Below are 20,112 nucleotides of genomic sequence, written 5' to 3' on the forward strand. Positions count from 1 at the left end.
TCTATATTACTAATAGTAATGTCAATTCTTTAGCAAGAATAATATTTTCTAGGGAACTTTTTGCTGACAGGAATTTAATAGCCTTTGGTGTAAAGCAGTGATGGGCAAACTACAGCCCATGGGCCAGATGCAGGCCTGTGAAATGTTCTATCTGGCCATGGGACATTATTCCTAATCTGATGAATACAATGAGTAGAATACAATACAATGAAACTTCGAAAGAGTTGCCTTAGAAACAGACTGATAAATGAGCATTTCGTTTCCTTTGGCCCCCTCTTTAAAAAGTTTGCCCATCATTGGTCTAAAGAAACTAATTCAAAACCTCACATCCTTCTTTCTACACCAAACCCAAAAAAGATGCTATAAACAAAACCACACATCCACAAATAAGAATAAAAAACACCAAAAACTTCCTCTATCAATAACTTCTACCAATCATTCATAAAATATATGCTATTGAATCTAAATGCTGTTTCCTGTTAGACAAAACTGAATAAGTTATGCAACACTAGACCAAACTGTAATAATAGGTTTGAGATAGCAGATGCTTTCCCATTTTATTTAAAGATACATAACAATAAATATTAATTACCAAAAAAAAAAAACATCTTGTCCAGTCCCTTCACTTTGCAGATAAACTGAATCACAAAGAGAAACAATGACTTCATAAAGGTCACATAGGTACTAAGGAGAAGAACTTGATCTAAATCAACGTCTACCCATTCCAAATCTAGTGCTCTTCAGATTACATGTGGTTCCTTTAAATGTGGGGATTTTAGAAACTTGCCATAACCCTAGGATATTTATTCCTCAACAATAAACTACTATAATGCATTCAGTTAATAAAACACTAAGATTGCAGTCATAAGTTAAGACTCAATTGATTTGAAATATAAAAGTTTAATTAAAGCTTCTCATAAAGTACACCATCTCTCACACATATGGTGAAAAGTAAAGAATAGTCTAAGACATAATCAGGAACTGACATTTTCCAACAATCTGCCTAGTGGTAACATGAGGCAAGGTGTAAAAGAGAGGGGAATGTGTAGAACTATGGTGTCTGCATTAAAATGGAAGATGTTTCATGCAGAGTCCAAGTAGAAAAAGGATTCCTATGGATGGACAGCATCCTAGTACTCTTTATTCAAAAATTATCTTATTGGTTAATTTGATCCCAAAAACACAATAAAAATACTTTAATAAAATCCATAATGATTAAAAAAGAATTAGCCTATCCATCTACATGCAAAAAAAATCATGGATAAAACATTCATAGGGCCATACATATAATAGCCTGTTGGTATGGACAACTCATTGAGTTAGTCCATCAGTGTTATATATCTCGGATGGGTTCTCCAGATACTATATATTGTGAATCTGAAATAATGAAAAAGCAACTGGGGACAAAATGAGCCAATAAAGAGGTTTATATGAGACTTAACTGAGCCAAATTATCAACAGAATCAGAACAAAAGGTATTTGAAAAGAGTAATTGTAAAGAGCATGGTAGATATTAGTAGGTTAGAGCAGTAGCATCAAAATCAAATTGAAATGGGGAACAACCAATCCCAATATTATACAAACTATTTGACATAATAAGCAAAGAAGGAGTTCTATCAAATTCCTTTCATGTCACAAATGTGGTATTGTTTCCAAAGCCAACCAGGTCAAAAACAGAGAAAGAAAACTACAGACCAATCTCCTTAATGAACATAGATACAAAAATCTTAAACAGAATACTAGCAAAAAGACTCCAGCAAGTGATCACAAGGGTTATTCACTATGATCAGGTGGGATTTATTTCAGGCATGCAAGGATGGTTCAATATTAGGAAAACCATTCACAAAATTGACCATATCAACAAGCAAACCAACAAAAATCACATGTTTATCTCAATAGATGCAAAAAAGCCTTTGACAAAATGCAACACTAATTCCTATTGAAAACACTAGGAAGCATAGGAATAGAAGAGCCTTTCCTAAAAATAATAAACAGTATATATCTAAAGCCATCAGCAAGCATCATCTGTAACAGGGATAAATTAGAAGTTTCCCAATAAGATCAGGAGTGAAACAAGGATGCCCATTATCACCTCTATTATTTAACATGGTACTAGAAACACTAGCAGTAGCAATCAAATTGAAATGGGGACCACTAAGCCATACATTAGGATCCATGTGGGCTCCATATTGACTTAGAAAACCACATATTAACACTATCTATGTTCTCTTGTATTTTTTATGAAATAGGTCCCAGTTACATTTAAATCTGTTTCAGCTTATGCTAAGAATGTGGCAGACAGCAACATGCTTGACATCTCTGGGCTAGAACATTATACCAAAAGTGATGTACATAAGAGAAATTATAAGGGATATTTCACCATAGACTTTTATGTCCTAAAAGGGAAGCAGTTTAGTTCTAAATCCTATGATCCCAATTAATGGCAATAAGAGATTATGAGTGTACATCCTAGAACTGTGTTATAGGGAATTAGCAGATGAAGGTGATTGACAGAGAGGGAAAAATGGTTCCAGAACTTTGAGCAGGTAGGTGGCAAGGAAAGTCAGTTGCTCTTTGAAATTCCCTTTGGATGGAGAGAGCTGCATTTCCTCTCTGTGGATCCTGCTTTGACTGAAACCCATCATCTATCAAGACACCATTGGTGGGAGTTTGGTTGAGTTTAGGTGAGGCATTCAGGGGTGGACTCTGATGTCAAAATTTTACTCCCTCTCCTAGCTTGGATTATAGTAGCAGTATCATCTGGACTTCTGTGGACACAGCTTTGTGGACATACACATGATACCCTACCTTACTCAGCTGGACCTGTTCACCTTCCCAGTTTTCCTTAATTATTATATCTCAAGAGGAACTCTGGATAGGTTAGATATAGTCTGATAGTGTAGAGTTACCCTTTTGGACTTTGGGGAGGGGACCCAAGTATTTTAAGATAGATTACCCACTCCCTTCCCTTCCTGACCCAGTTGTTAAAAAACCTTTTGTTATATATCTCAGACTCTCCTAGATAAGTTCCTTTCCCAAATCTGGTGATGTGACACTTCACCAACAATAAGGACCCATTGTGTTAACCCAGCTAGATACCCTGGAGTTAACCCATTTAACAGCATTCATACCCATCTAACCCAACCCTGTTTATTTACTTTCTTCATTTGGTACAAAAAAAAAACAATTAAAAGATCCAGTGAAAGACTTTTTTCATGTTGGTTGGATCCTTTATGGAAAATGTAGAGAAAAACTTTTTTTGTTTTACTGTTTTTTATATTGGGGGAAAAAGGAGAATCTAAGAAGTGATAGGACCATCAGTCAGGATACATAGGATGGTGAGAATAGATAATAGAGACAAGGTAGAATTAGGAAGTTGTTTTGTTTTTATTTTCTCTTCTTGACTGGAGTGAACAGAAAAGTCTTGCTTTAAATAGGCAGATAATATGAGTTGTGATAAGATCAAGTTCAAGTACAAGTTAAATTATAGCGCAACGAAGCTGAAAGAATTGCTAGATGTGATGTCTGGAATGCCCTCACTTTCAGCTTCTGTTTTGGAGGATTTAGACTGCAAATTTTATATACAAGTGAATAATTTGATATCACAGCCAAAAAAAAAGCTGATGCTAATAAGTTGGAGATAATAAAGAGGATAAGCTGTATACTTGAAGACTTTGAAATCATGGTACCTGGGTATCAGTTGCAGGAACTGAGTACATTTAGTATGCTATCATTAGCGTGTTTTTCAGTTGTGTCCAACTTCATGATCCCATTTGGTGTTTTTATTGTTAAAGGCATTGAAATGATTTGCAATTTCCTTCTCCAGTTCATTTTCCAGATGAGGAAAGTGAAGCAAATAGGGTTAAGTGACTTGTCCAGGGTCACAAGCTAAGAAGTATCTGATGTGAGATTTGAACTCAGGAAGATGAGTTTTCCTGACTTCAGGTCTAGCATTCTATCCACTGTGCCACCTATCTCATGCTCAAAATAGAGAAGAGAAAATTTAGAGCACAGGTAAGACTATAGTTAATGAAGTCTCTGATGGCTTATAAGGTAAAAGATGAACTAGACTTGATCTACCTGACTCCAAGAGGAAAACTATAAGCAATGATGAAATTGCTGAGCCACACTCCCAATTAATATAAGGAAAAATCTTTAAAATGTTATCTCAAAGTAGAACAGAATACCTTGGGAGGTAGCTGATTCATTCTCAAAAGGGACCAAAAGTAGCCTGAGTAACCACTTTCATTCATTCATTCAATAAACATTCATTAAATGTCCACTTTGTGCCAGGCATTGTGCTAAGCACTGGGAATACAAAAAGAGACAAAAGACAATTTCTGCCTTCAAGGAATTTGCAACCTGATGGGGGAGACCTACAAATAAATATTTATAAAGTATGGTTTATACAGGCTAAGTAAGAAGTAATTAACAGAGGGAATGCTCTAAAATTAAGAGGGGTTAGAAAAGGCTTCCTATGGGAGATGAGATTTTAGTTGGAACCTAAAACGAAACCAGGGAAAGGTCAGTAGTCAGAGTAGAAGAGGGAGGGTATTCCAGTCATGGCGGGTAGCCAAAGAGAAAGACTGAAGCCATGAGACGAAGTGTCTTAGTCATGGAATAGGGTAGCTAGGCCCAGTGGATAGAGTGCTGGGCCTGGAATCAGAATACTCATTTTCCCCGAGTTCAAATCCAGCCTCAGACTCTTACTAGCTATGAGGCCATAGGCAAGTTATTTAATCCTGTTTGCCTCAGTTTCCTATAAAATAAGCTAGAGAAGGAAATGGTAAACCACTCCTGTATCTTTGCCAAGAAAATGCCAAATGGTATCACAAGAAGTTTTCCTCCCTGAATATTTTCTAAACCAATGGTTCCCAAACTTTTTTGGCCTACCGCCCCCTTTCCAGAAAAAAAATATTACTTAGGCCCCTGGAAATTAATTTTTTTAATTTTAACAGCAATTAATAGGAAATATAAATGCACCTGTGGCCATCACCATCCCCTGGATCGCTGCAGCACCCACCAGGGGGCAGTGGCACCCACTTTGGGAATCACTACTCTAAACCAATGAAATCACATGTCCGGACTCCCTGAAAAAATATAACAACATTTTGTTATGCTTTATGCTAATTTTAAAGTTCTAAATTCATTTATGTACATATATATTTGATTCCCAACTAGACTGGACTCTTGCTGATTTTTTTCCTTCCTTTTATTTTTTATTCTTAGATCCAAGGGATGGTAGAAGAGAAATGTTCTTGAAAATAAAGATGATATAAAAATGAAAGCTGTCAGAAGAAAATTTTTCCCATAAAAAAGGGAATATCTACTGATTGGCACTTTGTAAAATCATCCGTACAGTAGAACTAAAGGAAATTTGGGAAATTTTGTTATTTTGTTCATGTCTATCCTAGGCTAAATATGTCATTCTCTAACCAAACTTAAGAGAGAAAGTTAACAGCATTGAGCTCTGGACACCATTCTTTTGGTTCCACCATCTGGAACCAAAGTTCTGATAAGGAACACATGGGTATCTCAGTAATTGTCTTGAAAACTAAACATGAAAATTTCTTAGACATTTCTGAACTCTTCTAGATGGCAGTATAATAACAAGGTTCTCAAAAATGATAGAAATGAAATGCTTCCCTCTGGCCTGACCTACCCTTTCCCTCTTCCACAAGAAATGCAGACACAACTCTAAAAAGACTGGGAGACACAAAGTATGTAATTTGATTCCTCAATAGTAAGTGCACGTGACCAAATGATTGGGTTACAGTTTCCATAGTGATCACTTCACTTGGTTTAGCTATTTTGAGATTTTGACAAAAACCTATAGACAGCAGGGGATCATCAGCAACAGAAAAAAAAAAGAAGAAAAAGAAAAATCTACAACATATGGTAATTGTGGCAACACAACAAGGGGAGAAACACTTTTGTTTTCTCTCTTATTTTTCTCCACAGGAATGCTTTTCTCCAAGCAGTTTAAACAAGTGCATGGAGATTACAGACAACACTGTTCTTCAAAGCCCCCCATATTCCAGGATTTCCTTTTCCTCCTTTCATTAAAATATCTTGATGAAAAAGACTCCTGATACATAGCCCAACCTTGTCCTGTGAACCCTCCTGAAGTGATCTGGATGTAAGAACAGCAGGAGCCTTCCCGTGACCTTTCTGTTGTGCAGCACTTAAGAGCAGCTGTCCCCAAAAGCCCTTCCTAGGGCCACAAAGGGCTATCTTGTGAAAAACAATGCGAAAGATAGGTTGACGCATTTATCACATTTCTCTTCAGTAAAGGACTGTGACCTTGTGGATTGTTTGGGACTTTGGAAAGCCAATATTATTTCTCCAAGGGTGGGGAAATGATTAATTTTTCTTTTCCAGAAAGTAAGGTAAACTTTGTTACTGTTTTACAATGGTGTCTTACTCTTCATGACCCCATTTGAGGTTTTCTTGGCCAAAGATACTGAAGTAGTCTGCTTTTTCTCCAGCTCATTTTACAGATAAGGAACTGAAGCAAACAAGGTTAAATGACTTGCCCAGGGTCACACAACTAGGAAATGTCTGAGTCCTCATTTGAACACAAGAAGATGAATTTTCCTGACTTCAAGCCCTACACTCTCTCCACTGCACCATCAAGTTGGAAGTGGGCATTTATTAAATACTTTTTGGTTGTCACTATGAGATGCTTAAAGGTTTTCTTGGCAGAATATAACACAGCCTCCTGCCATAACATTGTGCCAACCTAGCTGCTCTACCAGATAAACTAGACTCAAATTTATTTGACACACTGCAATTTCATAATTTTGTAACCATTAATGACTATGATGATAAGGAATGTTAAAAGTTCACCTGTGAAAAAGATCCTGAGGCTAAATTTTCAATCAACTATTTAATTCACCTGTGTGACAATTCCTTATCACTTTTTCTTACTGCACCTCAGTTTATTTATCTGTAAATTGAGAGATTTAAGACTAACCTCTAAAACCCCTTTGCACTCTAGATTAATGGCCCTGTAATCTATGGTCTTTCATATTGCTAGAGAACACCATCCTTTAGGCCAAGAGACAATTAGGCATTTTCTCATCTCCTCAATTTCTCAGTTTGGAGAAAGAGATTAATAGAAACTGGAAGCTCTGTATAGCACGTTGACATTACAGTAATTTGGGCAGAGCCTTTTCATTCAAAGGAGCCCTATCAAAGGTCATAGAAATCCAAATTCAACGTATCTGTATCTTAAGTCATTGAGATTTGATTTTTTTGGATAAAACAGAAACATCAGCAAGTTTTAAAAGTGAAGTTATTCCTGCTTCAAACATGAAGACGACTAACTAGAGTGAAAGAGCAAATAGCACTAATATATGTATATGGAAAATAAACTCATTCACAAAGATATAATAAGTAATATGAGGATGCATTTACTGATTCATCATTAGCTTAGACCTTAGGTGCTGCACATGCAACAGTGTCAATGAATTTGGTAGGGGAAAAAAAGTGTTTCATTTTTTCTTTCAGTGCCCAGTCCGATGCCTACCAGACAACAGGTGCTTAATAAAAGTGTGTTGAATGATTGCTTTACAGCTAACAACTGTCATTTTCCTATGTAACAGAGAATATATTTGTGAAATGACTTTCTAAAACACATCTAGTGTGTGTAACCTCAGAACAAAGTGGAACTAAATGGTCTAGGGGACACTCAACTTACTTAGTTGATCCTGGACTAGCTACTTCTTTCTGGAGCTCTGTTTCCTTTTCTGTAAAATGAGGCAGCCGGACTAGGTAATTATATTTTCAGTTCTATATCTTCTGATTCTACAACTTTATATCATGAAGATAAGGAAGCAAAGAAAGGAGGGAGGAAAGAAGGGGGGGGGGAAGGAAAGAAACGAAGAAATTAAAAAAAAAACCACAGCAATCTGGAACTAGCCAGCCACAAATGGCAGAATATACACAGCATGACAAATCTGCTTACCTGTGTGGCTTGTAGACATCAGAATCATTCCCTTAAATTACAACTCATGTATTTAAAAAGCATTTATCAAATTAAAATAATTCATCAACAAGCTTTGTTCATCTAGGATCTTAAAAAATACTCGGTTATGCATTATACAAGTCTTAACTTCATCAAGTATACACCGGATTAAAAAAGTTAACATGGGTTTGAAGCAACTCGACAAGCTTGTTATTCAGTCATAATAATCAGAGTTTAGAAAGTTCTAAATTCACATTTCTATATCATTATAATTAAAACTATCAGGTCCACAAATATGTACTAAGCACTTACTATCATGTCTGGCACTGGGCTATTCTTCTACAAAGAAATATTGGGGTTTTTTGCTTTTTAAAAAGAAAATGTGTGTGTGCATAAATGAGACAATTTTTCAATTTAATTACCTCTATCTGGTGTCTTGAGTCCTATCGTGTCGTCAGGAACAGAGAGATGATCTAAACTGCTGTTGAGTGAGGACGTCTCCTCACTAGACAAAGAGTTCAGAAACCCACTGTCAGATTTGACAAGTCCATTTTCTGAGGCCTCTGCTTGGAGGGCAGGTGAGTGGATCTGAACCATTATGGATTGTCCCACATCTATAGAAGTAGAGGAATTGTTAACAATGTCGAGCCAAGACTGCCTTTCTGGGTAGCTTGTTTTAGATGTGGAAGAAGAAGAACTGCTGGGTGACTTGACTGAACTCTCCAGGGAAGAAAAAGAGCAGGATGGTTCACTCAATACAAGTGAAGATGAAGATGCTTCCTGTGGACCCTGTTATTCAAAAGTTAAAAAAAAATTAGCCCATCAGCCTAAAAAAAACTAAACATATGGGGTTTTTAAAAAATTTTTAAACCTCTTCTCCTGATTTAGAATCAATAACTAATTATCAGTCCCAAGGCATAAAAGTGGTAAGGGGTAAACAATTGGGGTTAAGTGACTTGCCCAGGGTCACACAGCTAGGAAATAACTTGGGCCATATTTGAACTCAGATCCTCCTCTCTCCAGTCCTGGCTTCCTATCTACTGAGCCATGTAGCTCTCCCCTAAATCTCTTTGACCATAATTAATTGTCTATACTCTTTAATAGAACATTTAGTCTGTTTGTTTTTAAAGTTCTCTTTAAAGAGAAAATTACCTCACTTTTGAAAAGCAGAAATATTTTTGCTACTTCAGTTAAAATTTATTTTTGCTTGAGTTTCCCTAGAGTTTTCTTTTTTTCTTTTAAATACTTACTTTCTGCCTTAGAATCCAGAGTAAATATCAGTTCCAAGGCAGAAGAGCAGTAAAGGTTAGACATGTCCAGGGTCACACAGCTAGGAAGTATCTTAGGTCACATTTGAACCCAGATCTTCTTGTTTTCAGGCCTGGCTTTTTTTTTTTAATTTGTTGAGCTACCTAGCTGCTTCCAAAAACTTTGTAAAAGTAAAAAGTTTTATTGCTCTTTTTTATACCACCAAGATTGCCTACTGTCACTATATCCCAATCTCTCTCAAAATGCCACCCCTTAAAAGAATGAAGGGGAAAAGATACAAAGGAAAAGCCAGTAGAGTTGACCAAAATATCAAAAAAGCCCGATGGTATGTTCAGTTTTCCACATAGATGGTCCCCCATCTGTACAAAGAAATGTTTTTTGGAGGGTTCAATATGTCTGCTTTGGTGCCAAGGATGGACAGTATAATTTCACAGCATGCAGTTTAGATTATTTTTCCAATATAACCTTATAATGGGCATTTCTCCTTGTATTCCAAAAGTCAAATGAATGAGTCACTTAACCTCTGGTCTGCCTCAGTTTCTTTATCTGTATATATACATATATAAAATGGAGATAATAGTAGCACCAACTATACTATATTGTTCTAATTATATAATAATATATTTTATTATCTTATAGAATATGTCATTTTATAATAGCTAACATTTACATAGCAGCTACTACTTGCCAAGCACTATGCTAAGCACTTTAGAAACATTGTATTATATATTCCTCCCCAAAACCCCTGTGGTGAAAACTATTATCCCTATTTTTCAGATGAGTAAACTGAGACAAACAGTTTAAATTAGTTAAATTTAAAATAGTTAAAGTTTAAATGATGTGCCCAAGGAGACATAGTTAGTAAGTATCTGAGTCTAGATCTGAACTCAATTCTTCCTGATGATAGACCCAGCAATCTATACTACTTAGCTGCCTCCAATTGGAAATCATATTTCAATGTGATTGGTTTCTTTTGTAATCCTACGTATTTTCTTTTACACATTTAACAACCTCATTCTTAAGAAAGGCTTCTAGGGGTTCATAAGTCTTCCAGAAAAGTCCAAGACACAAAAATGGTCATGAAAACCTGATCTAGAACCTTTTTTCAAGGAGTTGAAAAATGACAAATAATGGAAGCATTTAGTTAGGATCCTAAATTGTCTCATCTTCCTCAAAAAAATAAGTTTGTGTAGATAAGAAAACTTCATTCTCTGAGTACCTTAGTGAGACAGAGGGGGAAGTGTTATCAGTTGGTTTAGAATCCCTTAGTGACAAAGATAAGCAATTAATTAAAGGATTCCATAAGGATATGCAGGAGTTAATTCATGCCAAGTGGAATGTTCAAATAATACTCCAAGAATAGTTTATCACTGGCAGGATCAAGAAAGATAAATATCAGCAAATATGAAACTAAACTTCATTCTAGCTCAATCCAGTGGCATGTGGTCCTGCTGCAAGTTATTTCAGTAGCGTGCTGCGGCTACGCGTTCTACTTCCTATTCTAAATAGAGATCAGGAAAAAGCTTTTCCTGTGGCTCCTGCTGCTACTTTTCTCATGTGGTGAAAGCAAAGCTTGCTATGGTTCCAGGTTTACAAGTATTTTCGACAACACTCCTCAAAAGTACATTAATAATAGCTAGCTTTTATATAAAGTTTGCAGAGAGCTTTAGAATGGTAATCGCATTTGATTTTCACAGCAACCCTGTGGGATAGATGCTATTATTATTATCTTCATTTTATAGATGAGGTTGAATGACTAGGCCAATCAGGGTCACCTCTTCCCCAAGTATCTGAATTTACATTTGAGTTCAAGCCTTCCTGACTCCCACTGCAATGCTCTAACCAAAATTCTACCTGGCTGTCCTAGCACAGTCAGAATCAGGAAATCCTGCTTTAAAAACAAAACAAAACAAAAGAAAAGAAAAAAAACAGAGAATTTGGGTTACATGTCTATAATTTCACTATACAGTATTTATGAAAGAGGGGTAGAAATGAAAAGGTACTGGATTAGGAAATGGAATATGTGGGTTCAAATTCTGGTTCTACCCACTTCTACCTGTGTGACCTTGGAAAATTATTTAACTTCTCTTGAGCCTCAATTTCCAAGGGACTGAACTAGATGATCTCCAAGTTTCCTTCTGGCTCAGTATCTATTATGCTATAAGTACTTTCCTGTTGGTGACATTTTACAGAGGACTTAATCTCTTTGGAAATTACTTTCTTCACCTGGAAAATAGAAATAGTATTTGCATTACCCGATTCAAGGACTGCAGTAAGGATTAAACTAGATGCTTATAAACTAATTTGCAAACTTCAAGGTATTTGCTAAGTATAAACTTCAATTATTGATAGTACACGGACATGATATTAAAGGTTAGCATTCAATTTAGTTCAAGACTTGTGAGATCATTTGCACATGTTACAAAGAAGAGGAAGGAAGGAAGGAAGGAAGGAAGGAAGGAAGGAAGGAAGGAAGGAAGGAAGGAAGGAAGGAAGGAAGGAAGGAAGGAGAAGNGTTTTATAAAGTACTTTACATTATTATCTCATAAGTGCTTTATATTATTAACTGATTTGATTCTCACAGTATTTATGTGAGGCAGGTGTTATCTCTATTTAACAGAAGAAGAAACAGAGGTTCAGAGGATAAATTGCCTAGGGCTACATAGCTAGGAAGTATATGTGATAGGATTCAAATGTGAGTCTTTCTAATTCCAAATCCACCTTTGAATCCACTATGCCAATGCTATGTCCCAACTTAACTTTCTCAAAAATGAGAGAGTTTTACTCAATGCTCACTGGATTTCTTTCTATCACCAAATGCTTTCTGATTCTAAGGAGGAGCTGTCCTTACTCTGATGGTAGAAGGAAGGAAGGAAGGAAGGAAGGAAGGAAGGAAGGAAGGAAGGTAGGTAGGTAGGGAAAGAAGAAAGCAATGAAGGAACGAAGGAAGGAGGAAAGAAAGGAAGGAAGGAAGGAAAAGAAGGAGGAAAAGAAGAAAGGAAAGGAAAGAGGAGGTAACAGAGTCAGAGAGAAAGAAAGTAATAGAAGGAAAACAAGAGACCAACTTTGCCAAGAATAAGTGTCTATTCCATGTAGATCTTTTGAAAGAGCATCAGAGAAACATTTACAAAATACAAATTAAACTGGGGCTTGAAGCTTTATAGCTACCAGGTGCCCAGACAGCTTTTAGCTAAATGCCCTTTCTCCAGCAGGAATTCACTATGATTTATTCATTCTAAGTATCATAAACACTTCAGTGCAAAATTTATAAGTTATAAGAGAATCTATGACTCAGCAGAGAAGAGACTAGACATCTGGATTCCTTATAAAATACCTTTATCAAAGGTCAATGAGGCACCTTTTGGATGCCCACTCACTTACTGAATTATTATAACCTTCTCCATTGACAAGAGAAATAGACAAATCAATCTTGGACTTGCACAGGTATGATTCTCATATTGTCTTGAAAAACATTATATCCAATCCTCATTTTTTTACAGAGTGGGAAACTGAGTTGCCCAAGATGATTTCTTCTTTCTCTTAGCTCATCTACATTACAAACCACAGAAGATATGTGAATGTCCCCTGCCCACAAGAGGCTTTGCAACTTAATATGGTCTGAGTGTTTGTGGCAATTCCCACTTCTAACCCCTGTGTCTCAGGAATTTTAATTCTCACATCATTCCAAATCAGTCCCCTATAATTTCTTCCAGATGCTCAAGAAACCGAAACAAATTTTAAGTATAGACTTAGGGTCATGTATGGACAATTAAATCTAAAGTAATCCTATTTTTTCCTCATGAAAACATTAGCAAAATTAAAAAAATATGTTTTAGAAAGCATGCCATTTTTTTATTTAGCCAATGCTATTTAAAGCCAAATTAGACAAAACTTCTTTCTCCTCATATTCTCTTGTTTTCAAAACATTCTTTTTTATTCACAAGTAAATGATACTTCTGTTTATTTAAGAAATTTTGTTCAACCCCCAGCTAAAGGCAAGTTCTTTCCCTGTGAGCTATTTTGAAAACATGAAATTGATCTTGTGAAAACTAATCAAACAGAAGCACTGTGAACCTGCAATCAGGAAGGCATGAGTCAACAGACAAACTGTAGGAGAAATTAGTCAAAGCCAACATAAAGAAGAAAAACACAGTAAGAAGAGACTAAACATAACGAAATGACAAAGGGTAGGAGGCAACACATTTTCTTTCACTGATTTTTGGTCAAATCAATGAAAATAAGACTAGTTAATAACTACTTCTAACTGGACAGAATGATGCTCATTTGTTTCCTGAACAGGAAAAGAATGTTAGAAAAGGAATGAGAAGGACTTGATTCTAGTATTAGTTCTGCAACTAAATTCCCATGTGTCCTCAGGAGGGCTCCTTAATCTCACATACTCTGCAATCCAGAGGAACTAGTCTCTATGTGGTTTCTTGAAGAAGACACCTCATCTCTTGCCTCCAAGCATTTTCACTAGCTGTTGTTTCATTGTTCTCCATTCCTAGAATGTTCTCCATTCTCATCTCTTCCTCCAGCTTCCCAGCCTTGTTTCAAGTATTAGCTGAAGTCCTACCCCATGTAAGAAAGGCTTTCCCTCATTTTAGTGACTTCCCTAGGAGACAATCCCCAATTTATGTTGATTTTACATAATTGTTTGTATGTTGTCTTCTCCACTAGAACATGAGTTCATTGAAAGCATGGGCTGGTTTTTGCCCTTTTGCTTTGGCTTGGTTTTTTTAGTAACCCCAGCATAGCAATAATAGGCTGGCATACAGTCAGTGCTTAAAATGTTAGCTGACTACAATTAGATTTCTGTGTCCTTTGATATGTTGGGATCTCAGTACCCTTTCTCATAAAATGAACATCATAATTCTTGACCAACCAATAAGAAAAGCAATGTTTTAGAGGGCAAATGAGGCAATGCATATAAAGGTTCTCTGAAAAAATGTTACTACTGATTAATTAAATTAATTAAATTAATTAAATAGAGATGACTGTGTTTATATCTGCATAATGCCATAACAATTATTCATTTATCCATTCAATAAATATTTATCACAAGCATGCTTTGTTCAAGGATTAAAAGATGACTAAGCATGGAAAGCTTACCTTCCAGCTGAAAAATATAATGGATATGTAATAGGTATAGGCTTTAAAAGTAGGAAAGCAGACAGACTAGAAGGGAAAATGGGTCTCTCACAAATCATGTCTTCTTCAGCTCCTCTTGATGGCACAGGAAATGGGTCCATAGAATGGTAAATCCAGGAGATGCTAATCAAGGAGCTTGTCTCAGACTGGGATTTCCACCACCCCAGCTTGATTTTCTTGCTCACTTGATCTTCCCTGGCAGGTCTTCCTTCACAATGGCAACTCCACTCTCCTTGGGCTCCTCACTGGGCAGGTAAAGGCATCCACACCCTCTCCCTTTCCCACTTTGACCAGAGTCCTCAAGGGCAAACAGTTTTTCCCTTCATTCTATTTAGAATGTCCCTGGCTGACAGCCAAGGCTTTTTCCCTTAGTCTGTCTGCTAAGTCTGCTTTCCTACTTTTAAAGCCTATACCTATTACATATCTGATAAATTCCAAGTTCAATCAGATGATTTAGAGACCCTAAAATTAGTTTCATCATTTCCTCCAACCTAAATTTATTCAAGTGACAAACTAGTTTAGCATTATGGAAATATAATCAGGGAATATGGGCCCAGGGCTTTATTTTTATGGTTTCTATTCATTCTACATGGAATGTGAGGCAATTCTTTGTGTTGAATTCGATAAGCCTCTTGGCTAAAAGGTACCCGACATACAGAAACATTAAAGAGTAACCAAGTTCATTTTCATGTATCTGCATGTGATTCTAAAATAATAACGTAAAATTCAAGCTAACATATGAGGCCAAAAGCAACTTGGCTACAATTATACATAGGAAAGTAAACATTTTTACTAAAAGTATAATTCTAACCCAGTGAATTATATTTCATCCATCCATTAACTTATTTTTTCATTCACAAATGTACTGAGTACCAACTGTATTCAAGGCACTGTACCACAATGGCATAGAAATGTAAAATGTGTTAAAATGAAAAGAAATAAAACATAAAAATGAGTAAAGTACAATCCCTGAACACAAGGAGTCCCTAATATAGAATGAAAAAGATAAGGGATATGAATACGTACAATTTAAAGAAGAATATGTTGAGTGGTAAAAGATAACATGGGATTTGATCATGGACAAATCACAACTTCTCGGTACTTTGGGCCAACCTAGTAAGACTAGAGACTCTAAATTGTCAATCTGCATCAACAGAAAGAGTTTTCACACTGGTGGCTACCTACTGATGTAAAGTACATATCTGGTTACTGTATCATTTTACTACCCATGGTCTTTTCAACTATTTATTTGTGTTCTATCAACAGCACAGCATTAGACATGATTCTTAAATTTTTTTCAGTGATTGATCCCTTTAGGATCAACATTTCCGCAGGACCTTTTATAATATCTTCTAAAATTATTATTTTAATACTAAATATCAAATATTAAACTCATTTTTAAAAACTGGGATATTTTATGATTCTGGGAGCACCATTTGATAAGCATTCCTTTAGGGTAAAATAGCATTTTTCTTGCAAAATAATTTAGCTATTGACTGCAGGTCACAACACAAAAATCAGGATAGAATGCCCACAAAAAACAGTGCTATCAAATCAGAACCGAGTCATCTAATTTAATCCAGTGAGTACCCAGGTGTACTAGTACCAGGTGGCTAGGTGGTACAGTGGATAGAGTGCCAAGCCTGGAATCAAGAAGACAGTTCTCTTCCCAAATTCAAATCTAACCTTAGACACTTACTGGCTGTATTTCCCTGGACAAATCATTTAACCATGTCTGCCTCAGTTTACTCACTTGCAAAATGAGAAGGGAATGGTAAACCATAAAGATGGACACAACTGAACAAAAAAGACCCAAGTATTTAACTTTTCAAAAAACAAATAACAAGGGGGCAACTGGGTAGCTCAGTGGATTGAGAGCTAGGCCTAGAGACGGGAGGTCCTGGGTTCAAGTCTGGTCTCAGACACTTCTCAGCTGTGTGACCCGGGGCAAGTCACTTGACCCCCATTGCCTACCCTTACCACTCTTCTGCCTTGGAGTCAATATTGACTCAGTATTGACTCCAAGACAGAAGGTAAGGGTTTAAATAAAAAAACAAAAAACAAATAACAAATCCCATCAACTCAAGAGTAAGATGAACTATAACTTATTGTTCATAAAAGAAAACTAGACTACAAGCCAGATCGTCTTACTATTTATCACAAACCTCCATATTCACAAGGAGAACAAATCACATTTTTAGTTTTGATGGAATATGATAGCCCTAACTAGACACAAAGTCAGGATAATCTTAATAAAACCCTTTATTGTTGGCATTAGTCATTTAGCCGCAGATAAACTACTTGTTGGCTCACTGATTAAACAGTTGACTTTTTAGCATATGTGAGTATTGTGAGCCTGAATTCTTATTTTCATTGCACATGCAAATCACTTAAGACATTAGTGAATGAAGAAAAAGATATCTAATACTACAGATGATTTTACTTTAAAATTTCCAGTTAAAATGAATTTTTGTAAATGTCTGGTGGGAATGAGACCCAGTGGGAAAATATAAGCTTCTTGCTCTAAGCATTTTATTCCTAGTTTCCCCTCGAAAATAACTATGTGAAGTTTTCAGGAAAAAAATCCTTTGGGAAAATGTATCCCTTTTTTGCTTTCTTTCTCTGCTCACCTTGGCCTCTGTATCTTGCTTAAGTTAGAGCTGACCCACAAAAGATTGAGCCAAGTTCTTACTAGTTTAGCTCTCTGACTCAGAGCTAATTACATTTTATAAATTTCATTTGTTCAAACAAAAAACTTAATATTATTTCAACTCAGTGCCTTCCATGTGTGTTATTCATAAACAGGAGAAAATGAAAACAAAATCTGGCTGGGAAATATGGAAGATGGAAGATGGTGTTCTTTTGAAAAAGCAAAACAAAACTGTTTGAACATTTATCTAATTGATCCAACTATTTCTTTGGAAGCTCCATAGCCTGCAGAAGAAATCTCCACAGAGGCTCTTTCTACAAAGTAGATGCTACTGCTAATTCACGGATGTCTTGGGATTGGAATCCCTTAGGGTAATGTGACTGAAATCATCTAATAATATTGCATCACTAAAATCGCAGTGGTCATTATACACTTGGCAATATCTATCATATAGGCTTGTTGAGAGTATGAAGGAGATGTGTGTGAAAATGCTGCATGAAATATTCATTTTAATATAGTAAATGATTATTTCAAACCCCAAATCTTATTCTATATTTTTAATCTTTTGGATTAGTATTGTAATACTCCAGTAGATTTTAGATCTCAATGATATGGATAATTCTATCTTTTGTAGCTTGCTTATTTGTGTGTGTGTGTGTGTGTGTGTGTGTGTGTGTGTGTGTGTGTGTGTGTGTGTGTTTCAAGAGATTGTCTTATTACTATCTCACCTTGGCTGGAAGTGCAGTAGGCACCCAAGGTCCAATCCCCCTACTGATCACTGATCAGCATGAAAGCTTTAACCTGTTCCATTTTTCTAAACTGTACCAGTTCATACCTCTTTATAGGTAGCCTTATGGCTCTATGTTCCCAAAGGACCGCCATATTAGTACCAGACAGTGCAAACTTTCCAGCAGTCTTAGCCCTAATGCAGCTCAGAATTTCTCGACTCACTTAGCCCAGCAGACTCAGGTTCACTAATAGCATGGATTATAGGTGTGTATCCTAAATCTAATGCCATATATTCTTCCCACCTCTTATGTTGTGTGATTCTTATCCATGATATCCCGTTATATGTGCAAAAGAAAATCTTTCGATATGCTGGGAGTCTTCCAGGTTTTTCTTCTTCTTCTTTCTTTTTTTTTTTTAAACCCTTGTACTTCGGTGTATTGTCTCATAGGTGGAAGATTGGTAAGGGTGGGCAATGGGGGTCAAGTGACTTGCCCAGGGTCACACAGCTGGGAAGTGGCTGAGGCCAGGTTTGAACCTAGGACTTCCCGTCTCTAGGCCTGACTCTCACTCCACTGAGCTACCCAGCTGCCCCCTCTTCCAGGTTTTTCAAAATATATTGTGGGCACTAATGTAACACAAGCTTTCCATAAATCTGTTTCTTTCTCTCCCCCCCATCCTCCCCCGTCCCTCTTTTTTTCTCTCTCTCTTTCCCTCTCCTTCCTTTCCCCCCTTATCTTGCTCTCTCACCAGATATCTTTTTCTAATCATATATTTCATTTTCTAGGTGATATTTTTATACTGCTTCTATTACATAGATTAGAAATAGGCTATAGACCAGTGGTGTCAAACTCAAACAGAAATAGAGCCATTAAAACACACATAAAGAACCTTGAAGGCAACACATTAACTTGGAAAACCATATACTAACATAACTAATCTTATAGTGTATTATTTTGTTAAGTATTTCCCAATTATATTTTTTTTTGTTTCTTTTTTTTTTTTAATTTTAAACCCTTAACTTCTGTGTATTGACTTATAGTTGGAAGATTGGTAAGGGTAGGCAATGGGGGTCAAGTGACTTGCCCAGGGTCACACAGCTGGGAAGTGTCTGGGGCCGGATTTGAACCTAGGACCTCCTGTCTCTAGGCCTGGCTCTCAATCCACTGAGCTACCCAGCTGCCCCCTCCCAATTATATTTTAATAAATGGTTTGACTGCACTTAGGAACATCCACGAGTTTGGCACCTTTGTGGTAGACTACTTATATCCATCATGCAGCTCTCTCTCCATTGACATTTTGGTCACCCACTATTTGCATTTTGTGAAGATTGTGCTGTTCCAGCTGTATTGTCCATATGTGTTCTATGATATGTGAATTGAAGCACTTATGTCAGTATGTCATAGTCTAACAATAAATATTTTTCAATCATTTAATTTTCAATGTAGGGTTAACCAGCTTCTTCTGCATAACTAGGTATCTCATTGAATAACAAGGACAACAGATCACTTGATTTAAATCTCTACTCTTAGCCCCATGAGGACTAATTAGGAGGACAGGTACATTGCCATTATCCTCTGGATTAAAAGTCAATAAAAGGAAGCCACACCTTACACTGAAAAAAATTGTTTCTTCTCTTCTGCAGAAGGCTGCATCCACTGCAGACAGAAATGTATCTTCCTCTTGTATTTAAAAACATTACTGTACTATTTTTCTTTAAAATACAGTAATTATGTGTTCCTGTGAGTAAAACATAACCCCTGATATAGAAATATAATTTTTATGCTTTAATCAGATGGCTCTCAACATCTTGTACAATTAAAGAGTTGTTCTGGACTTCTTTTATGTGTGTTTGTGTATATATACATATATGCATATCTATACATATGTACATGTGATAAATATAGTTATATATCATGTTTCCAGAAGCCTACTAAAAAATTTAGTATCATAGAGTCAAAAAAATCTTTGTTTGAATCACTCACAAAGAAAACATATAATCTGGTTTCCTTTTCTCATTTTAGAGATAAAGAAACTGAGATCCTAAGAGGTTGCATGGCTTACCTCAATCAAATGGTAAAGAGTAGAGCCAGAATTAGAATAAAACATTACCTGCTCCACACCCACTAGTTTAGGGTTTTTAGGGGCATCATTCTGTTTCCTTTCATATTTACTTTTGCCATGAGCCAATAAGATATATTCATTAATGCAGATTGATATTCTATATAGGAATACTTCAAATCATTTTGAGCAATAGATGGCCAAACATGACATTTATCTTTTGATATCCAAATTTCTTTTTCATTTGATGTCTTCCCAGTGTCCTAGTGACCCCTTGACAAAATGG

At 36.2% G+C, this 20,112-nt stretch overlaps 1 protein-coding gene across 1 annotated transcript in view; it reads right to left on the reverse strand.

Annotated features, from left to right (window-relative positions):
* IPCEF1 (interaction protein for cytohesin exchange factors 1) overlaps positions 1–20,112 on the reverse strand; it is an 86,153-nt gene that overhangs the window by 19,666 nt on the left and 46,375 nt on the right. Inside the window, exon 6 of the mRNA XM_044671735.1 lies at positions 8,392–8,758. Within this exon, the coding sequence (XP_044527670.1) occupies positions 8,392–8,758 (367 nt within the window). The remainder of the gene's footprint in view (positions 1–8,391; positions 8,759–20,112) is intronic.

This window comes from Gracilinanus agilis, chromosome 4 (genome assembly GCF_016433145.1).
Source record: "Gracilinanus agilis isolate LMUSP501 chromosome 4, AgileGrace, whole genome shotgun sequence".
In the NCBI taxonomy this organism is placed as follows: domain Eukaryota; kingdom Metazoa; phylum Chordata; class Mammalia; order Didelphimorphia; family Didelphidae; genus Gracilinanus; species Gracilinanus agilis.